At 45.1% G+C, this 22010-nt stretch overlaps 1 protein-coding gene across 24 annotated transcripts in view; it reads left to right on the top strand.

Annotated features, from left to right (window-relative positions):
- Positions 1–22010, top strand: part of LPP (LIM domain containing preferred translocation partner in lipoma) — a 353260-nt gene that overhangs the window by 116285 nt on the left and 214965 nt on the right. For all 24 annotated transcript variants that reach the window (XM_054206282.1, XM_054206268.1, XM_054206284.1 and 21 more), the window contains one exon: positions 10959–11160. In XM_054206282.1, the coding sequence (XP_054062257.1) occupies positions 10968–11160 (193 nt within the window). In that variant the 5' untranslated portion in view covers positions 10959–10967. The remainder of the gene's footprint in view (positions 1–10958; positions 11161–22010) is intronic.

Raw genomic sequence — 22010 nt, 5'->3', positions numbered from 1 at the left:
CAGAACACAGACTCTTTTCTTCTCAATGAGCTCTATGTTGTGTTTATTGCAAATAGCATTGGGGTAGCTAACATCACCTTATGACTTACCCTTCTATTCATGTCACCATGGACGGTAAGGAGCTTCTCCAGCTTAGGTACTATTTCAAGATACGCCTTTAATTCTTCTTTATTCTTGACGAAAGAACCTGGAGTAGGTGGTGGACACTAGGTCAAATATGAGTCCAATGTGTGCTATCATTGCCGATAAAGCAAACTGGATATGGGGTTGCTTCAGGAGAAACCTGGACAGTAGACTGAGATGAGTTATTGTTCACCTTCACTCCCTGCTGGCAAGGCTGTTATCCAGTCTTGAGTCCTCCAGTTGAAGTGGGATGTTGAAAAGTTGGAGAGGGTCTAGAAGAGGGGCAGTCAAGGACCTAGAGCACATGGCCTACAAGAAGAGGCTGAGGGAGCTTTGTGTCCTGTCTCTGATGAAGAGTAGGGAAAGGAGTGATTCAGTGGCAGCCTGTGGCTACTGTGAGGGGTGTTATGAAGATGACAAAGCCGAAAGCTTGTGTCCAGCAAATTGGCAAAGTAAAATGCCATGGACATGCGTAGTTGATTAGGAGTTTCATCTGGAGAGTTGGAAAAACATTTTCATTGTGAAAATAGTGCAACACTTGAACAAGCCACCAGGTAGCAGGGGATTCTCCATTTTGAAGGTTTTCAAGGACAAAGTCACAGTAAGCCTTATCTAGTGTTGGTGATAGTCCAGTTTCCTGCTAAAAGCAGGACTCGGTAACCTGCAGAGATGCTCTTTCTTTCCTGACAGTACTGCAGACTTTCAGCTTCTTAAAGGAGGAAGCACTTAAATCTTTATTTTTGCTTTATGTTGCAAAAAGGAGACAAGAATACACTGGAGTGCTCAGTGATGATGTCAAATCACCTGTTGTTGTGAAACTCAGAGAAATGTAGTCTTTTTTCTGACTGTTTATACAAAGGGGTCTGCATGCTTCCTTTCCTACAGTTTATAGACTCAGATATCTTGCTTCCATTAGCTGTGTCTCTGCAGAACCAGTTCCCAGCCATCTGGCAGCAATCACTCTTCTGTGTGTTAGGATATAGGATTTTCCATAGGAGCAAGGCTATTTCCCCTGGTTATTTGCAAGGTGCCATGGGCTGAGCTGCCAAAAATGAGGCACGGGTTGGTGCAGTGCTCAGGAAGGAGAAATCATCCAGAGATTTGTCACAGTCGAGGCTGTGACTTTCAGGATGGCTGGGGATCTGGGGGAGGAAAAGTGAAGTGGATCAGGTGGTTGGAAAAGAATCAGGGATTAAAGATTTTTGATCCTGGACATATTCCTGCCCCTTAATTGATTTATTTGCTTGCTTTTTAGGCATTACAGTTTCAAAGTCTGGTTTGTACTGCCAGCCCCTTGAGGTGTCCCAAGAAAGTTGTCCCCATGCTCGTGTCCTTCTCGAGTGGGGCCCAGGCGGTGCCCATATTCTAGGCTGCAGCTCCTTTTGCATTTACAGAAATTCTCTTGACGGCTTGGGGTTCAGTCCGCCAAGAGCAGATACGTTTTCTTCGAGGGACAGCAGCAGCTGACTCTTCCTGCAGTCACAGGATTTTTAGAAGAGAAGTGTAGTGCAGGGAACCCATCATAAATAAAATACCCACCTACACCCACCCTAGCCTTGCTGGGTAGGACCTCAAGCTCTGCACTGTTTCCGTGTTCACTCTGTATCTGTTTCCCACTCTCTACTGAGCTCAGATCCCAGCTGTTTCTCCCCAGGCAGAGACATATACACACAGCACTCTGCAAAGCTAATACAATTATCTATGTGTCAATATGCTGCCACGGTCCCATTTGGTCCCACTGGGGTCTTGTTGATATCTCACTGCTGAGCTGAATGTTAGTTCTGCACGGTTCCTTCTTGTTTACAGCCAGCATCAGCATCCAAACAGCCTGGGCTTGTTCTAACAGCTTTAACCTTGCCATCTCTTGTTGTCTTGATTTCTTTTCTCTTATGTGGGATTCCCTTGGTAGGCCTGATTCGAGTATGTCTCCATTGGTTGAGAAGTCCAGTCCATTAACCATTTTATTTGATGGATAAGCTCTGTGTTGCTTGGCAGTGCCTTGCTGAAGTTGGAAGCCAAGTACTGAGCTGTGCTATAGGCAAGACAATGAACGTGGGCATAGAAGGAATAAAGGCAGCTTTTTTTGGCAGAGGGATCTTGAAAATAAATCGCATGCAGGAAAACAGTATTTGTGTAAGGGAGCTCATCGTCTCAGGCTCCCAAAATAACATTTCTGCATCATCCTGCCTGTTCTTTTACTGTCCCTATTAATATATTTCCTCTCATTTTATACACAAAATTCTGAAACATCCATCTCAAACTTTTCTTTGTAATGTAGCTGTAGCAACACCCCCACAAACTTGTAGGTCGAGTTATCAGGAAGAGAATCTTTAAGAATTGGAAGAAATTTCTCTGGCTCAGAGGTACCTCCTGGCTCAGCTCTTAAGGTTGGACCACAAACTTTGCTGTATTTGAGTACGCATTTTGGGCTGGCCACCAGGTCTGCCTCCTCCATTGCAGTTGCCCTGGGGTTTGTTGTGATCACAAGTAGCTGAGGCCTTGGATTAATGTTTTATCCAATATGATTGTGTTTGGAGCGGCTGAGGATTGCCTCATACCACAGAAGTTGAGAATCAGCCTGCTCTCCGGTGAAATTGTAATGTGGTCATTAGAGTTAGATTAGATTAGATAGATCTATCTCCAGGGAGCCAGTACTATCTCTTTGTTTCAATGCACGTGGGCCAGTCAAGTTCAATTTATTGGGATTTTAAAGCCGAGTTTGTCATCCAACACCAGAATGTGACATGGCTGTAAAAGGAAGATCTCGTTCATCAGCTTTTATGTGTATGTTTTGCAGCAGCAGTCAAATTCAAATAGCCTCCATCTAATCCCAAAACTACTAATGCAATTATATTGGGAAAGAAAAGAAGTTTTACGTTTAGTTTGCCCTTCTACCTTTTCCACTATTGAAGCTGATACCAGAGAAATGATCTAAGAAGGAAGCTTAAGAAAGGGTAAGTTTTTGGTTGATACCAAAATTGCCCAAGCAGCAGGATTTTGGTGTAAGAATGAATGTGATATTGGGTTGGAATCTGATGAACTATATTCATGGTGGCATTAATCTGTCAAGCATCTTGTAGCAGAGAGACTGTTCTTTACCCTCGTGTCTTTACAGTCTTCACTATGGACTTGCTGTCTTCCTGTTATGTCTGAGTAAATACTGTAGCAGTTGCAGTGACTTTAGTACATAAAACAAAAGACACATCTCAAACTGGTGTGGATCTGCTGGACTGAAGTGTTGATGCAGCCGTCCTAGGGAAAAAAAAAAGAAAAGAAGTTACTTTCCAAGTATTGGTTATTCAGTTAAAAGAATGAGCACATGCTGTGTTCATTTGCGAACCATTTGCAACTAGAGAATAAGGAATATAATGTTGCATTGCTAGTAGGTGATATTGCTGGCATATCTTAAGTGAAATAGAGCTATATTGCTGCAAACCTTTTTGAGTGCAGATAAAGTCACAGCTGGAAGTCTTGTGTTTTTAGAGTCATAGAATAATTGATTTTGGAAGGGATCTCTGGAGGTCATCTGGGCCAACCCCTTGCGCAAAGCAGGGCGAACTGTGAATTTAAATCAGGTCTTACGTAGGATCCCATGGAAATTTGATTGAAGCTGTTAAAGCCATAGTGAGATGATACTAGATTATATGCTGCGAGGAATAATTCAGCACAAGCAGTGCTCTAACTAGGTTTCTTTCTCCTTTAATTCCTGTGATTACATTAGTGATGTCCCACAGCAGGAAATTGGTGAATGCTTTCAGTCAGGTTTAACTGAAGAAGTAGCTCTGATTTTTTTTTTATGTATTTATTTATTTATTTTGAGGGGATTGAGCTGAAGATACAAAACCCGAATTTATCCCTGCAATTGGAAGAAACTCTGGGTCCAGGGGGAGAGGGAGAGTTAAACTTGTTCCAGCTGACACCTGCTGTGAAAGGCTAAAGCAAAGCATCAAGAAATGTCCATAAACAGTGTAAAATGGGTGCAAGCCAAGAAACCTGATCTTAGGGAGAGTTGTGCCACAAGGAGTCAGAGTCCATATATATCAGGTTTGCGTATGGTGAAGAAGGCAGTTACTGGAGGGTAACAGCATGTTCCATTATTCTCCGTCATGTCACAGAGTCGCTTGGTGACTCAGTTAACTCCTGTTATCTCTCCACTGCTCACTGGTGATGAGGATTGTGTCAGCCCTACTCACAGGATTCCCAGTGCTCAGAGTTGTTCCTGCAGCTTTGTGGTTCTCCTGGTTGCTGACCGGACGTTTGAGGAGCACGAAGGACCAGTCAGTCTGAGGGAGGAGCTTCTTTGGACTGGTTAATATTACAGGACTTAAAATTCGGTGAGATGTTGTGCAGATTGGCAATGATTAAGGGAGTTCAAAAGGAATCCCAATTCCCCAAATCACATAATTTCCCATATGGTGTGAAATTGATGAGGGTAATTAGTACCGTATGGGAAAGACATCCCAGGAGAGCTTGGGCTGAGTTTGCAAGTACCTATGGCACTTCCTATGTTTGGTTAAAGACCTCTAATGAGACCAGAATTTTGACATTATATCTTCTTTTGGAGGCCACAAGAAGCAGGAAAGTTTCATGGCTAGAGATCATCAGCCATAAATGGAGAAATAAATTCATTTGACATTCGAAGGAGAACACTGCCAAGAGAAACAAGTAGCTTTGGGATTTTGTAAAGAACAAATCTCTCTGGTCAGCCTCAATTGCTGCTTTTGGCTAATTAGTGGAGTGGAGGTGATGAGGACAAAGCAAAGAACTGTTTTTTAGCAGCGCGTTTGGGTTTGTGCTTTTGGGAATTTCAGGTGGAAAAATGAAGACGAATAAGCTTAGAGTAGAAACGTCCAGTCTTGTAGTTTGCACCTCTAACTGAAAGGAGCAATGTGTGGCATGATTTTGTATAAGGAAGGGTGTCCCTTGGATCAGTGCCAGAGCTGATCTTTAAAACTCAGGTGAAGTAAAGTCAAACGTTTTCTCTTTGGGTTCTTTTACATGGATGGAAGAGAAGGGAGAGTGGGGAGAAGGCAGTCTGCCTTTCTATGCATGGCTCTTGTAAGCCCTTAGATACAAACTTGGGTTATCCAGGTAAGGAGATGTCTTGGTCATGTTCTTGAATAGTATCAGAGGGAAGCTGCAGTAGGGCTTCCAGTTGCATCTACTGTCAGCAAACAAGGTCCTGATTCCCTTATCTGGTCAATCCCTTGGCCTTAGGAGTGGTGGTTAACTGTGAATGGGTGATACTAAGATAGAACATCATGGACCTACATCAAGCCAGTGGATTTAGGAAGGAGTGGGATGGAAGACAGAGCAGACTGTCTGGAAGCACAGACTGTTGTTGCTCGTTTTTTGTTAAACACTGTTGCTACCCACTATGAAGCATTAGCTTAATTAACTCAGGGACAAATTCTTCTGTCTTGGCAAAGTCCATCAACATCCAAGGAGTATTTCGTCCATGTTATAAATATGAAAATGAAATGAAGATTTATTTGGGTACAGTCTAATCACAGAAAAGCCAGCCTGTCTCAGAGATGAATGTACTAACAATTTCAAGAGTAGACAAATTGGTACTCTACCCTTCCATTGCTTATCTGATGTGAGACTAAATTGACTTGGAACCCTCTTTGTTTTACCTTTGCTTCTCAAAGGTGAATGACATCCTGTAATTAAAAGCAAAAACGAGCACTTATGCCCACACACTAAAAAAAAAAAAAAAAAAAGAAAGAAAAAAGAAAAGGAACAAAAAACCTTGTCAGGCTTTTATTACTGCCTTGTATTATCTTCGATTGATATCCCTGGTCTGACATTTTTAGATAATGCGGTCTCATCTTGGGATTCGTGGATTCCAGTTCCTCTGCTGTGGTGTATTCTTTCATGGTTAGAACTTTGTGAACTTAGGGCATTAAGATCATCCTAATGACAGAACCAGAGCACAGTGTTTTCCTTATTTATGCGGTTTGATTTTACTCTTTGCTCTTAATGTTATTTATCATGGTTAGTCTGGTCTTATCCTTTGCCTCCAAAAGTAGGTGATGACTAATGCTTCCAAGGAAGGAAGGATAACAGAACCTCATGCAGCCACAGCTGATTTCAGTCTGGTTTTTGTCTTTGATATTATTAATCATTTTACCCCTTCCATTTTAAGTTACCATTCTTGAAAAAATGATCATATGGTAGCATCCACCATTTCATAAAAGGTAGGTGAAAAATTGAAGAGAGTTCAGAGTAAATATACATGAATGAATCAAGAGAAGTCTGCTCTTTACAGTGAGTTTAATTGATACTTAATTTAAATGTTTTGATTTGATTTAACCAATGACCTGTCTGTGTTCTGAAAGGATCTGTGTAAGGAAGAGAGGTAGGTCTGTAATGCAGATGACAGGAGCATAAAAAATCCAATGGTTGGAAGTGGAGGCAGATAAATTTAAAGCCAGACATAAAGGAGAACCTGTAATTACGGTGCTTAATTGCTTGCCCAAGCAATTTGCTTAATGCTGTGATGGATTCTCCAATCTTGCATTCCTTCAGATGAAACTACGTGTACTTTATAACAAATATTCTTTAGCTCAAGAAAAGCTTTGTGGAGTAATATTTGGGTAGAGTTCAGTGCCCTGCACAGTGCAGAAGGGCTAGACGAGATGGTCAATGAGAAGGACTTTCAAAGCAGTGACATAAGAAAGATTTAGGAGATTTTTGTCTGGGGGGAGGGAAGTGAATTTAGGAAAGGGATATTGCCAGAGTGGTCAGTGAGTAAGGAGTTGCAGGAAAAGCTTGTAGCGGCCAGGTCAGGAGTGGGGCTGTTGAGTTACTGCTGACCAAGGAGGATGGCTGTGTGAGAGAGGCAGGCAGAAACGCAGAAGGCTTTATGTAAGAGTAAGTTTAGAGTAAGAGGATTGGTTATAAGCCCAAGTTTTCCTGTGCTGTTTTGATTACCTGTCCACATCACAAAACGTTCACCTGTTTTGCTCCAAAGAAGCTTCTGATTGAAAACCAGACAGTATTGCAGGGAATGGTGAGGGAGGACTGATGGCTTCATTTGAATTGGCCAGGGTGCTCCACCATGGAGAAGTCTGCAGAGAGAGTTGGTGGGGCTCTGCCCATCTGCAAGCCACTGTCACTTACATCTGTGCCTTGCTCTTGGCCTTTTTACCAGGTGAAAAAAGGCGGGGGGGGGGGGGGGAGTGGGTCATAACAGCAAACCCAGAAGTTTAGCTTCAGCTGCTAAAAACAGATTAATTCATTTTCCTTTTTTATGATGTCGCAAAGTAGTTAGGCTAAATTTAATTGAGGCTAGGGAGCTGGGGCTGGAACACATGAGGAAAAGGGAACTTGCTGAAAACCTTGTCAAGGCACAGACAGGAAAAATGAGTGGCAGTAAATGCATAACAGAAAATGAGAGGGTGAGAAAGAGGAAGAGAAAAGGCTAACAGGGAAACAATTAGGAAATTCCACCACTGCCAAAACAAACGTGTTAGAGAGTAGCGGAGAGGGAGCTGTATGCCAACTTACAGTCAGCAATTGAGTTATAGCAGTATGGTCTTCACGCTCCCAAACTGTCCATAAGAACATTCTGCTTTTTAAGGTCATTCATTGAGAGTCACATTGTCTTCAGCCAACCCCAGCACTGTGCAACCTGGCTACCAAAGCAGATAGTCTTCGTTTGTGCATCGCTGAACCCGTCCCTGCCATCAACCTGAGATGCTCTGTGTTGCCTGTGAGGTGATTAAGGAACAATTAGGGAGCTACCAGAACAGGAATGATGATAATGTGGTCAGTATTGGGAATTCTTTTTTTTTTTTCTTGCTTTGAATCAGTATGGAGGTAATGTCCAGGGTCTGAGGGTGCTTCATGCAGCGAGATGCTCTTTAATACAAGATGTCAAGCCAGGGTCTGAAAACCTGTCAGAATAAAACTCCAGGATGCTTTTAGCGATGGGTAAGGTATAGTCCTCTTTGGATGTAATAATTCTGCAGAGTTGTCCTGGTTGGCTCTTAAGGCTGAGTGCCCTCATTGCTTTCTGCTCTTAAAACCTAGATAGTTGCCTGAGTTTTATTGCTGCGTTCTATATTTTTGAAGGATGCAGGAGGAGGTGGCAGTAGTGTAGGTGAATCTTACTGCTCGAATGGCAGTTGTTTTCTAGGTCCATCAGGGCTGGTGTTTGTAATGGGAAGTACCAGGTGGTGGGAGCGCGGTTCGCGTGCCCTCCGCCCCCGTCCGTCGCGGCTGGTTTCCTCTCTGGCCCTGTGGGGAGGACCCACCTTTCACTTCTTGCTTTCGGAATGATGCTCCGCACTCTTAATGTAAGGTTGGAAGGCAGTCATATGTGGGAGAGAAAGTCATGCCCTTGCAGCTCAGTCTTGGATGCTCGTCCGTCTCCAAGGATGTTCCTGCCACGCTCCTGTCTGCCTCATTTCTAGCCAATCCATCCATGCTGGCCCTGGTGGCTTCCTTTCACTGGTATCAGTTGTCTACACAACGGGCTCATCCTCCAGTGGTAGGGATCACAAAACCACTGCATGCACGCTGAGCAGTCAGACTGCACGGTGAGGAGGAGCCACAAGTGTTGGGACTGATGTTTGTCAGCTGTCAGTTCCTCTGCCACATAAGGAACAATGGAGGTGGAAGATGACCACATATTGTCTGTCTCCTCGTGTTGGGTCAGACATTGGGACTCTAAGAAGAAATCACTCCTCAGGTTGGAAACCTGTTACCTGGAGTAAACTTACTGGGCTGGAGCAAGTACGCGTGCACATATATATCAGTTTTAACAGTCATTGCTGTTAGCTGGAGGTACTGTCCCCACACTACCATGTGGAGACCTTGCTCCTTTCTCCCAGACTGACTCAGCATTGCTAAGAGCAAATTGCTAGAACAAGGTTATCCATGCAGGAACCCACAGGGCTACTTTCTCTAGTTTATACCCAAGAGTCTTCATTTGCTTCTTTGATAAAGCACTCAACTGAATTTGCTCCACCATGAAGCTTGTAGGATGTAGATGCTTTGCCAGCCAGGATGAGTTGGCAAAATAGCTCTGCTCCTACGTCCCAACAGCTTAGTCTTGACGTTTCCACTGATGTGTGAGCCTGAATTAGGAGAAAGGTGAAATAAAGTGCGATTTCTGCTTTGTTTTCTCTGGGTAGACTTAAATATGCCAACAGATACATCTTCTTCCTGCCAAAATGTTCCATATAATCCTGGTTGAAGAGCTCAGCATTGTTTCGGAGAAACATGTATGCATGGAATTTGTAGCTGTGAGACACCAAGAATATGCCCAGGTAGGCTAGGAGTGGACCTGTGGCTGTGTTCCTGCATGGTATGCAGGCTGTACGTGGCTGCACTTCTCAGCTTTGGAAATACCTCCTCGTGAGCCGTTCAAATACAAGGCTGCATGCATGACCACAGAGCTGTGTCAGAATAGTTAGAGAGCTGAAGCACTGTGGACTTCGGTAATGATTTCACTCCAAGGGGGTCTATACCTGTCAGAGGCCACCTTTCATCTGTCCCCTTTTCCTCTTCCCACCCTGAGCTCAGAAGACTGTTCACGCCAGCTAATACAGCCCTTTGTAGCTCAGCAGAGCTACAAATCTCTCTTGTGTCTCAGCCCCAGCAGATTCCACTTGCTGCTGCAGTTGGAGACCATCTCTTTGCAAAACCAGCAGTGCCTCTGCTTTGTCCCGGATTTCCCAGATGGAAGTGCTTTTCTGCCGTGACAGTCTGCTTATGGCTCCTGTGGCCTGGTGCTGTCTCTTGCACTGATCCTTTTCCATGATCAAAACAAATCTTTCCTGATCGGGTCGCAGCTGCCTGCTGGTTTCATGGCCTTGAGGAGTCCTGACAGCAAAGCAGAACACGGGTAAAAACGACAGGGTGCTCAAGAGCTCCAAAATCAGCATTGGCTTCTGTTTGTGTGGGGTCTTCATTTCCTCATCACATCTCAAATCCAGCTTTGTGGGACCATCTGATGGTACTGTAGGACCATCGCTGCTACCCAGTGAGTGTGGTTTGTGTGCAGTGAAAAGCACTTGCTCATTGCAATGAACAGGTTTTTTATGGGCAACATTTTCAGCAGCGTCTGAGTCCAGTTCTCAAAAGTGATGTAGGCTTTTAAGATGCCAAAGCCAAGATATTCATAAATAAGTAATGATTTGGGCTGCCTCTGTTTTCTGTTACACAAGTCAAGATGTCTAAAAGGAGCCTGGTTGTCAGCGGTTGTGGGATTCTGGCATTTTCTCAAAATTGACATGCTTTTAAAATATCTTAAGCTGGGCATTCAGAAGTGGAGGCATCAAGAATGATTAGCTGCTTTTGAAATCCTTTTTCATAAAAGTTAGAATGAAAGTTGCTGGGACGTGGGATCCTAAATTACACGCGAAAAAGCGCTAAAGGTATATTTTGGAAGTGTGTCTGCCTATCTGTGACTACACTTGGCGCCAGAGCACCTGCACTGTTGTACGGTAATGTAATCACAAAAACCTAACAGGGAAAGGCAAGTATATCACTGCTGTACTGAATGGATGGTGGGATTGATGGGCTTCTCCAGGGTATCAGCCTGCCTCTGCTTTGGTTTGAAGAGGAAAACAGCAACGCTTTTTGCAGGCACCACAAATAAGCTGATCAGTAATTCTGACCTACAGGAGAAGGACAGACAAGTTTGCATCATAAGTCCTGTACATCAGGACCAATATGTTTCAAGACAAGCATGCACAAGTTAAGCGTGTTAAAGGGTTTTGTGGGTTTGATTTTTACAAACCAGCAAAGCAGTAGGTTTGCAACTGTTACTTCCTCGGACTAAATTCCTAACGTATGTGTGATTTTCTTGCCTTTCCTCTCAGATCTGAAACATGTCCCACCCGTCCTGGCTGCCACCCAAGAGTACCAACGAGCCTGTTGGACACGTTACCGCAAGGATGGAGACCACACACACCTTTGGGACTCCCAGCATCTCGGTGTCCACCCAGCAGACACCAAAGAAGTTTGCGCCTGTTGTTGCCCCCAAGCCAAAGTACAACCCATACAAGCAACCAGGAGGTGATGGTAAGTATTTATTTTCTTAGGAAGGAACCACAACCGTCTAAGTCATAGGAAATGACTGCTGACACGGGCTTTCCTTGACTTGTTCATTGTTGATGAGTTTGTGGGAGCCCCCCTGTTTCAGATCATTCAAATCAAGAAGAATGTGAAGGTAACTCTTACCCTCGCTCTGGCTAGCCACCCTCCTGGGAAGTGCAGGGCTGGGGGAGGACATGGGGACAGGTCTTCCTTGTTTTTATTTGGAAGCAGATGTCCTATGTCCAAGCCTGGTACTTTTCAAGGGGTTTTGCTTGTTTGGTTTCTGCTGGTGCGGTGGCTGACACACCGGAAGGCTGTGCCGCCATACAGAGAGACCTGGACAGGTTGGAGATTTGGGCAGAGAGGAACCGTATGAAATTCAACAAGGGCAAGTGTAGGGTGCTGCAGCTGGGGAGGAATTATCCCATGCACCAGTATAGGTTGGGGGCTGACCTGCTGGAGAGCAGCTTGGTGGAAAGAGACCTGGGAGTCCTGGTGGACAACAGGATGACCATGAGCCAGCAGTGTGCCCTTGTGTGCAAGAAGGCCAATGGCATCCTGGGATGCATCAAGAAGAGTGTGGCCAGCAGGTGGAGTGAGGTCATCCTCCCCCTCTACTCTGCCTTGGTGAGGCCGCACCTGGAGTACTGTGTCCAGTTCTGGGCTCCCCGGTTCAAGAGGGACAGGGAACTGCTGGAGAGGCTGCAGCAAAGGGCTACCAAGATGATTAGGGGACTGGAACACCTCTCTTATGAAGAAAGGCTAAGGGATTTGGGTCTCTTCAATCTGAGGCTGAGGGGGGACCTTATTGACACTTATAAATACTTAAAGGGTGTGTGTCAGGAGGATGGGGCCAGGCTCTTTTCAGTGGTGCCCAGCGACAGGACAAGAGGGAATGGGCACAAACTTGAGCATAGGAAGTTCCATCTCAACATGAGAGGGAACTTCTTTACTCTGAGGGGGGCAGAGCACTGGAACAGGCTGCCCAGAGAGTTGGTGGAGTCTCCATCTCTGGAGGCATTCAAAACCCGCCTGGACGCGTTCCTGTGCAACCTGCTTTAAGGTGACCCTGCTCTGGCAGGGGGGTTGGACTAGATGATCTCCAGAGGTCCCTTCCAACCCTAAGATTCTATGTGTTGATCCAAGGAGCTGGGGCTTGAGTAACCATTTTCAGTATTGGTTCTTTCATCCCAGCATGATGGGAATCCTTTACAAATGTGGGATATTACAAATGTTGGGAGTATGGGTATAATTGGCGTGTTAGGGCATAAGCTTGGCAGAATGGGTCCAGGAGTGCTTCCACTCTATCCTGCTGGTTTGATTCAGTTTTACTTTTATGCTTTTCCCTCTACTGTGGAACTCTCGTGAAAATGAAATCATTTAATGATATAATTCTGAGGATATTTACATGACCATTTCAATAGCCTCTGGAGCAGTAAAACAAACGCCTGCCAGTCACCATGTGTCAGCCTTCCTCTACCTCCTGCTCTAGAAGTCCTTCTGTCTTCAAGTAACCGAGCAGCGAGCATGGGAGTTGGGTTCCTTGCTTACAGGGAGCGTCTCTGGGGTCTGCAACTGGAAACCTGCCAGTTAGAGCACCTGGGATGCCTCTAGCTGACAGTTGGGAGTGTGTGACGGAACCTTAACTGCAGCAGAAACAAGGTGGAGGCCAAGGATTTCAGAGTGGTAACTATCTTGTCAGAGTAGTGACTCTTCTATTCCCAGTGATTTACTATGGTTAGAAATGGGTGGAAAACTCTTTCCCTTCTTCCTCTCCATCCTCTCCCCAAAGAAAAACTCAGCTGTATTCAAGAAAATGGCCAAACCAGCTTTTGGTTTTGGGTGCTCTACTTTGTCGTCACCACTTTTCCCTCTTTTGTGTTGAGTGCAACAAGATAGATGTCATCTGTATCTTTTTTTCATTTTTCTACTCTATCTTTTCAAAGTGTATGCTTTTTCACAAAGACTACAGAATAATGGAAAGGAGAAAGAAAAACAAAGTAGCATATTAAATCTCACACTTGAGCAGTTTTCTAAAGTTAAGGACATTTTGTAGGAAAGTTGGAAAAGTCTGATGAGCTTTTCTTATTTTTCCCTCTGCCGCTCTAACTTTGGAGAATTCAGAACGAAAAAAGAAAATGTGTTGGAGGGGAAAAGCGAAGTCATATGCACCTGTTCTGTTGCCTTCAGTAACAAAACATTAGCGAGTAAGATGAAATGAAAGACATTTGGAATTAAAAAAGTAAAAAATAATCCATTTCTGAAGTGCAATGAAAATGTCACCTTCAAGTCAAGGGGAAAATCTTATTTTTCTAATTCTCTTAAAATTTAAAATAGTACTGGAAAACGACACTTTTTTTTTCTAGGAAAACTGTTGTTGATCATCCACTGTGTTTTTTTTTTTTTCTTTGTGAAAAATGTCAGAATGCTGTAATTGTTGGAGCTTTAGTGATTGTAGATCCAATTATATGTGACTCAGGAACACTATCCCCTTCTAAAAAGTTATTTGATTCTTGGCATTTGGGGAAGGATGCTGTCCCTAAGAGCAGAACAGACGCTGCAGGCTGAGAAGGGGAGACAAGGCATGCAGATATTTCTCATGCCACACTGATGACCCAGTCTCACAAGCAGCTGAGCATCTCCAGGTCTGTTAGAAACCAGAAGACACGGGGAGCTCACGGGAGGCCTTTTTCAATGCCAGTTCCTTGCCTTGTCTGATGCTGGGCTTTTGGAGATCCCCTTGTCATCTGGCAGGCCTGGAAGAGCTAAGGGTTGGCCAAGACCTGGTCAGGGACTGGCTTAGTGATGTGACAGCGTGCCTGCAGCTTAAGCTGATCCACTCTCAGAAGGTGACACACTGCTGGTCAGTGTCAGCAGCTGGTGCAAAGCCATTAGCCCAGCCATATATAACCCTGAGAACATGAGACTTCTGGGATCTGGCAGGCGAGGGGGGACAGTGAGAAAATAATTAGCCCAACATGCTTCATTCACTTTCTGTGGCTCCCTTCTCTGCTCCAGGTTCCTTAATTGTTTCTTCAATGACTTCCGTTGTTTTTGCAGCAATAATTCAGCCTGGGAAACTGCTCCGTGCCCCACTGGTTCCCTGCATAAAGGAGCACCGCGGGTTGTTTTGCCTAAATTTGTTCTCTGTTGGTTGCAGGTCTTTCCCGTCCGGTTAGCTGTGAGTCTGTAGGTAGAGGAGCTGCAGCATCCCCTTGTACCCCAGGGTGTTTTCATCCCTCTTGCCCCTCCGAAAGTCCTTCACTGGAGGCACATGGGCTTTCCGTCCAGTGGGTGGGTTGCACGCAGCACAGCATCCTTCTGCCAGAGATGAGTGCAAGCAGCCGCACCGCTCCAGGGAAGGGCTGTCCCAGGGCTGCAATGGGGCAGAAAGCGGCCATGCACATCACAGCCTGGCCCAGCCTGGCCTGCCCCGGCCGCGTAGCTGGAGTTGGCTCCCTGATACCAGAGGCTGCAGGGATGGTATCGGGAATCTCTCTGGGAGACTGGCAAATTCTGTTCCCGGTAATTTCTGAAGCTTATTGCTTTTAACATTCATGAAAATGCATCCTCTGGCTTCGCATTTCTGTATTATTGTTTTGTAGGTATGTCACTTGCATATAGCGGGTCTGCCTGGCTGATAGCATTTGTGGTTTTATTTCTTGAACACACCGAAAGCACAGGGGAAAGACACTGGAGTGACAGGCTGTGGAGCAGGCGCTGTGTGCACGGCAGGGGAACAGCTGTACCCCCTTCTCCCTCCCACCAAGGCATTTCCGTGGTCTCACCTGGACTTTGATTTTACTTATTTTTTTTTCCCCAATTCCTGCACAAAGATCATCCAGATTAAAAGCTACTCAATGGAACTTTAAAACAAATTAGAAATGGTTAAATGACTGAAAAAAAGTGAAATTGCAACAGCCAGCAGTTTATAAACCAGCAGCATTTTAATGTGACTGGAAGCACTCAAGGCGTGCGTGGTTTAGACCAGCTAAGTGAGCAATTTTCCCAGCACTGCCAGCTCCCCTCCTCGGTGTGTGCCATGCTGACTCTCTGCAACTTGTTTCAAACTAGATTTGTCAACTCGTCAGAGCAGAGACTGTGTCTTGCTGTCACAGGGATCCTTTTGGGGCCCCCCGGGTTTGACTGCAGTATAGTAATAATAATAATAATAATCAATAAGACCACAGCTCTGATTAACGTCCTGCACAATCTCTCGTGTGCAGCTGGCTGGAGAGGCGAGCACAGCTGTGTTTTTTTATAGGTCCTACAAACACCGGACCAGACTTCCACGTGTTGTGGTCTGAGCTGAGTTTCTGGAGGATTTAATGCTGGTGTTCCCTGCTGCGACAATTCGTGGGGGATTACCCCTGCCTGATCCTGGGAGGCACGAGCACTACTGTCCCTGGGATGTACAGATGCCTGATGTCTTACGCAGCTCTGTATTTACCCCACAGAGGGAGGGGAGCTGTTCGAGCTTGGTGAAGGTGATTTTCTACAAGATAAACAAGTGTCCATGGGGAGGAAGCGTATCTACTAATGAGTTAGGCTGGAAATCAAAATTAGGCGTCCAGACATTCGAGCAGTGGCTGGAGCCAAGGGTGGTCCATAGACAGAGCTGGATTTTGTAGTTGGAAAGCATCTTCTGTACATTGGGAGAAGACAGGTCCTGAGATGGATGAGACATCATCCAGCCATGGGTCCTGGCAGTCCACCTCTTGTATTTGGCTCCTTTCTCTGTGCCTATGTGTGTTTGGTACTACCCTCCTCTTCCCTCTATTCCTCCAGCAGACCTTGTCTACCAGCATGCATAGCGGGTCTCATCCTCTGTACCCACTGAGCAAAAAAATCTCTTAAGCAAAATAATGCATTCTTTGTAGCAAATGGTATTAATTTTGTTTCCTTTAAAAGCATGGGATGCCCCACCATTGGAAGTGTTCAAGGTCAGGTTGGATGAACCTTTAAGCATCCTGATCTAGTGAAAGCTGTCCCTGCCCGTGGTAGAAGGGTTGGACGAGATGCCTTTGAAGTTGCTTTCCAACCGAAACCATTCTGTGATTCTATGGTTGTCCTCCCTCCTTTCCTTGCCTCTTATTTCTTTACTGCTTTCTAGCTTTTACACTTAAATTGGTATTTCAGCATTGTCAACAGAGCTGGGGCCTTGGGGAAACTCTGCCACACATCTCTTCCTGTCTACACTGGGCTCAGAGGATGGGGAGGATTTATAGCTTGCAGATGAAGCAAATTCCCATTTCTTCTCCTTCCACTAGTCCCAGGGAATCGGGCCTCACCCTCCAGGGCAGACAAAGGAGGCATCTGGCACAGAGTGAGGTTGGTGATGGTTGATCCACCAGCTTTGTACACGCTGCCGTGGGCCTGGTGGTGGCAGCGCTGGTGTGAGCTTGCATGCTTTGTGGCACGGAGGGGAGAGCTGGCAGCTGCTCCCAAATGAGTGTCACGGCAATTGGGGTGCGCTGGGACAGTTCCAGGGGTTGGGAGGCCAAAATTAGGGGCTTCAAAAACATGTAAAAATCTGTTGTCAGCGTGAGGTGCTCGGAAAAGTCTGAGTTGGGGCTCTCTGGGCTTGAGCACAGTGAGCGGCAGGCTTTGCAGTGTGATTTACTTTTCGCTTTGGATCCTTTTGGTTTCAAGCTTGTTTTCATAACTGCAAAGGGTCTTTCCCCCTTGCCTTCCCCCCTCCACTCCAAATCAAACCTTGCAGACATAAGCAGTGCAAGTCCAGGAGAAACAATACTGCTGATGAGTCCAACCGGGTTTGGGTTTACCAGTCCAGCATTTGGAGCACTGCCACAGACCCTGTGGGCTGAATACACCTCCTCTGCTGTCATGTGTGGTCACTCGAAGGGTGATTTGATGGTGGCAGGGAAGGGAGAAGTCCATCCTTGCATACTAGGAAATGCCAGAGCATTGCTTGGCACTGAGGAGATCTGCTCCTGCAAAGATGACTGTCTCACTCCCAAAAAACGAAGTTCTTCATACTCTTGCAACGTCTTTCATTCATACGAATCCGACCATGTGTGTTTCTCAAGCTGCCTGAGACAGACTGAGACACCACAGTGCCAACCCTGGCCAGAAAGGGATGTGCAGACAGCATCCCTCTCAGGACAGTTGTTTGGTTTACAGGGCTGCATAGTGCTTGGATGTGCTTCTCTGTCACCCTCTGAGGGTCTTTGCAAAATTAGCCGCTTTATTTTATGCTGCTGGGTCCTTCTAAATTCAGTGTTTATTAGTGCTGATGTCTTTTCCTTGTGATTTGCACCCTTGGTGAATGTAGTACCTGCACAAACGGTTAATATGGATTTAATAATGTAAACTAAATGAAGGCATGAGAATCAGAGCAAGCTCTTACCTTCTCCTTGCTTTCCTTGGGTGACTTTCAGGTATGGTGAAGAACAAGACTCATGTGAAGGTGTTTGAGTGTTTCATTATGGTGTTGTTTTTTTTTTTTTTTCTTTTAAACCAACTCCTTCCATTTACCTTGGTTGGAGGACAGAGCACTGACTCATGAGACAAGGCACAACATCAGGACCAGCTCCAGGGTGAGGTTACGTGGTTGACACCACTGTGTATGCTTGATCCAGGTTTCCCAGGGCTTGCCCCTCCCATCCCTCCTCCTCTTCATGCATGTGGAGGCTCGGGAGCTCTGGCAAATTATGTTCTGCTGTGTCTGTAGGGGACTGGGAGCATGAACTATCAGGCTGTTTGTTGGTTTTGGGGTTGGTTTCTTTTGGAGGCAGATGTACCTAGTGGATTTTGTTTACAGCAGCTGCTATCAGTAGCTCTGTCTAATTTTTGGAGCTTGGGCATGGATTTATTGGGCTAGACACTCAGTGTTTTAGCTGTGCTGTTCCCTGTTCTGCAATCTTTGACAGTTCGTAGAAGCTAAGCAGGTCCAGAGTCTATTCATTATTTGGATGAGAGCCCTGAAAGAGTAAATTCAGGCTGACTTGGGAGATTCTGCAGATTTTGTGTTTTGTGGTTGTTTTTTTTTTTGTTTTTTTTTCTGGTTGTCTGTGCAGGGTCTGCACCAGAGTAAGAGGAATCCCCGCTAGTGGAAGGGCTGTGTTGGTTGAGAGGCAGTGAGGTGGCATACCCACTCCTTGGTGCTTCTTGTGAGCTTCTGTGGTACTGTGCCCAACATTGGAAGGAGGTTGGGACACAGGAGCAGCCAGCTGTGTCTCAGCCGTGCTCCAACGGTGGTTTGTGTGCGCCTCATCCAACACTAACATGAGATAATGCGATTTAGTCTTTCATCGCGGTGGAAGCGGAGGCTTGCTCTCTTGCACATGTTGTGAGCTGTGCACGTGGACCATTGCTGCAGCCCAGATGAGGCACAGGAATATGTTCTTACTTGTCATTTTGATACTGAATTGAGTCCTGTGAGTACCAGAGTTTTTCCAGCCTTGCCCCTCAGCTCTGCCACCAGCTGAAGATAATCATTGATGCTCCATGTGGGAGGCAGTGTCTCAGTGATGGGACAAAAAAATTGGCTGAGAAGTGCACTAACCGTTTTCTGGTCCCATCATTGCAATGGATGCTATGGTCCCATCCCTCTCAGGATTGAGGTCTTGGAGATGAAAAAGTTGTGGAAATAAAGAGGTAACCTTACTGTTGCAAATCATCCTGACTGTGTCTGAGCACAGCCCCCATGTTTATGTGTTTGTTTTTTTTTTTTTTGAGTAAGCTTTTTTAAATTGAGCATTACAAACTTTTAAAGCCCTTCTTAATCCTTGGTCTCCTCCTTCCAAGTGTTTCTTGCACTGAGTGAAATGGAGCAGATGAAACAATACTTTATTCATTAGTGTCAGGACTGCATCATCCACAGGCTCTTACAAAATACAGCCAGTGAAAATGAACTTGAAGCTCCAGGCCTCTTTGTGGTGGCTTTGCTACCTTCTACGCAAGAGCATTTAAAGCACAAACAAAGCCCCCGAACCCTGCAGAACAAGCGGGAAGGCGGGGGTCCCTCATTAAGGGGGTAGCTGCGAACCAGTTCAGGGCAGCCTTTCGGAAGTCTCCATTGATTTCTCTCTAATGACATCCTCTTCCCCGTTGGTTAAGAACCAAGTGAAACCAGTTGGAAATGAGTGGTGGTTCTCATTTGTATAATAGCGGATTTAAGTGCCCCAAGCAAGTTGAGCTGTGCTGGAGAGGCGCGAGACCAAGCTGGTGCCTTTGTGCCCAGGCAGCGTCCCTCTACTCGATAGTTTGTGAGTTACGGAGACGTGGAGTTTTGCCCAGTTGTCCACAGGATGGTGAACCGGTATCGGGAGTTGTGGTTCTCACCGGTGTGAATTAACTGGCTTGGGGTGGGTCCTACTGGTTTGATTGCAGTCATCCCAGAAGCTGTTACTGCTTGGGCTGGATAATAATGCCTGCATCTGCTTTTTCTTGTTAGAGACAAATACGTAGGTCTGTGCTCTTGGCTTTGCTCTTAGGATGAACATTTTCTTTTTTGAAATACCACCTCAGATAATGGCACTGGGAAAAATGCAACATAAAACAGGTGCATAAAAACTATTATTGAACCAGTATACTTATCTGTAGTTCACAAAATGTCAAGTCAAGCCACCAGATTTTATTAACAATTCTGACTGTGTTTTGTTAGAATTACAAATATTAAACTTTCACAGCCTCTGGAACACATTGCCTCTTATTTGGGAACTACTTGAAGTAGTGTCTAGCCTTGGTTTTCATTCTGGTGAGTGAACTCCTATTTTCTCTGTTATTTGGTATCATAAAGCAAACATTACACTCCTCAGCAGGTAGATTTTTAATTTTTTCTGCTATGCCTATTTTTTTTTCTCATTTTCTTTTCCTTCTGTCTGTCTGTTCTTCCAAGATACTATATTTAATTTTTCCACTTCATTATTTCAAACATTGAATAGTGATTCATCTTTGCAGTGGCCTGTTCTGTGAACCACAATAGTTTTGGTAGAATAAAGAAAAAGGGCAAAAAAGGGAACGGAAAAAGAGAAAAAAGATGGTTCTGACATACACTGGAATGGAAAGAAGCCATCTTTTTATAACTCGAATTGCAAACATCTGTCATCGACTATATCAAACCTACTTTTAAAAAGATAATGTTTGTCCTTTATATAGTTTTAAAGGGCTGTGGTGCCCAATCAAAGTGAGAGAGCAATGTTAATGCAGAAATTGCTTGAATGCAAGCAGGCAGCACTTGTCCCTTTTATTTTAATCTGAAATTTTAACATCCTCCAGATGCTAGTCTGTTAAATAATAACAATTGTTATATGACAGTTAACGATCGAGTAATATTTTTTATTTTTTTGCCCTTGTTCACACAATGCAGCTCTTCTATGCTCTGAAAACTGCTATAATAAAGGATTAGATGTATATTTTTCCTTTTCTCTGCCTAAAGCTTTTTTACTCTGCCAGACAGAGTACTGCTAAGTCAGAGCAACCAATAAATGTCTATTGGATTATATTACAGGTTGGTCTAATAAAAGGTTAGAAGAATGAATGAGCAACTCTTGAAGCCACAGAAACTGTACTTGTGGCCAAAGAGCAGGCATTTCTGGCAGCGAACACTGCACAGTTACAATTTGGACTAAATATATGAGGCCCAAAATGCTCGTTGCTAAGCAAAGCGTGTTGAGATGGACTGGGCGCAAGAACTGAGGGTCCGTGAGTGGGACTGAGAGTCCTGCAGCTCTGGCTGTCCCAGGGAGGGTGGTTATGCAGAAGGGGATGAGCAGGGATCTGGTCTAGTTCTGAATAAGCAGATATCACTATCTAAAAATTCCCCTTCTGTCTTCTTCTTTAACTAGCACGCATGCTGGAAAGTCGTAGCCACGGGAGAAAGTGCAAGCATGCTCTAGGAGCTCGCTTGGGGATTTACCCAAACTATTTGAGGAGCTGTGAAGTGCAAAAGACTCACAGGTCTTTTCCAACTCTTAATTCCTGTGATGACAATGACTAAGGAAAGGTTTTGGTTTAAGTCTAGACATGACCAAGCCATAACGCAAAGCCTGGCCTGAAGTGCTGGTGGTAGCAATCACATTGACATGAGAACTGGCATTTGTTTTGTCCAGGACTGAGTTTATGGGAAATGCCGTGGAGGTGAGGAATAATGCAGAGAGACCTCTGCATCTGGGTCACCTCTGCTACGAGACTGATTTGGAAAGATACAGTAACTGACTTTTCTCGATATGCTACAGTGGCATTTGGCCTTGTACGGTCTGGGTGCCTGTGGTGTGAGGGTCTGCCCAGGGGTCCTGCCGCGGGAGCTGCCCCTGAGCAGGCTGGTGGGAGGAGAAGGGGTCCCTCAAGAGTAGGAAAACTGTACTAAAACAGTACTAGTAAACACAGTCTTTCAAAAATACGTATAAGAAATTATGGAAGTTTGAAATTTAGGTTATAAAAAGTGAGTGTGATGAGGGTTAAATTCTTAGTAAGTGGACACTGATGGTCTCTGAAGGTTGATGACCCCATCCTGAGCCATACCAGCTGGCAGCAGACCTGTTCTTTGGTAACAACATCAACAAAAACAACTTTCCTTAACTTCTTGCCTCAGCGCAAGCTCACAATCTGAACTCCAAGTTTCCCGTCTCCCCCACTGACCCCATCACTTGGGGCTCTTCTGTGAAGGGCTGTGGCTGTTTCAGCATGTACTGGGAGAAGCTGGACGTCCCAGTGGCTTCCTTGGGACCACCATGCATCTACAGTTAGGTGCATTTCCAGCTGCTTTCCTCATACAGAGCAAACCAGCTCAGCTCTTTGCAGGACCAGGTCACCTCTTGGCCCCTGAAGCGTCAAGATCAGCTTTACAATATGCTATCGAACTCTTCAAG

Source organism: Rissa tridactyla, chromosome 6, assembly GCF_028500815.1.
Source record: "Rissa tridactyla isolate bRisTri1 chromosome 6, bRisTri1.patW.cur.20221130, whole genome shotgun sequence".
NCBI classification, from domain to species: Eukaryota; Metazoa; Chordata; class Aves; order Charadriiformes; family Laridae; genus Rissa; species Rissa tridactyla.
Note: the sequence above shows the minus strand (reverse complement) of the source record. Positions and strands in the feature narration are given on the sequence as shown.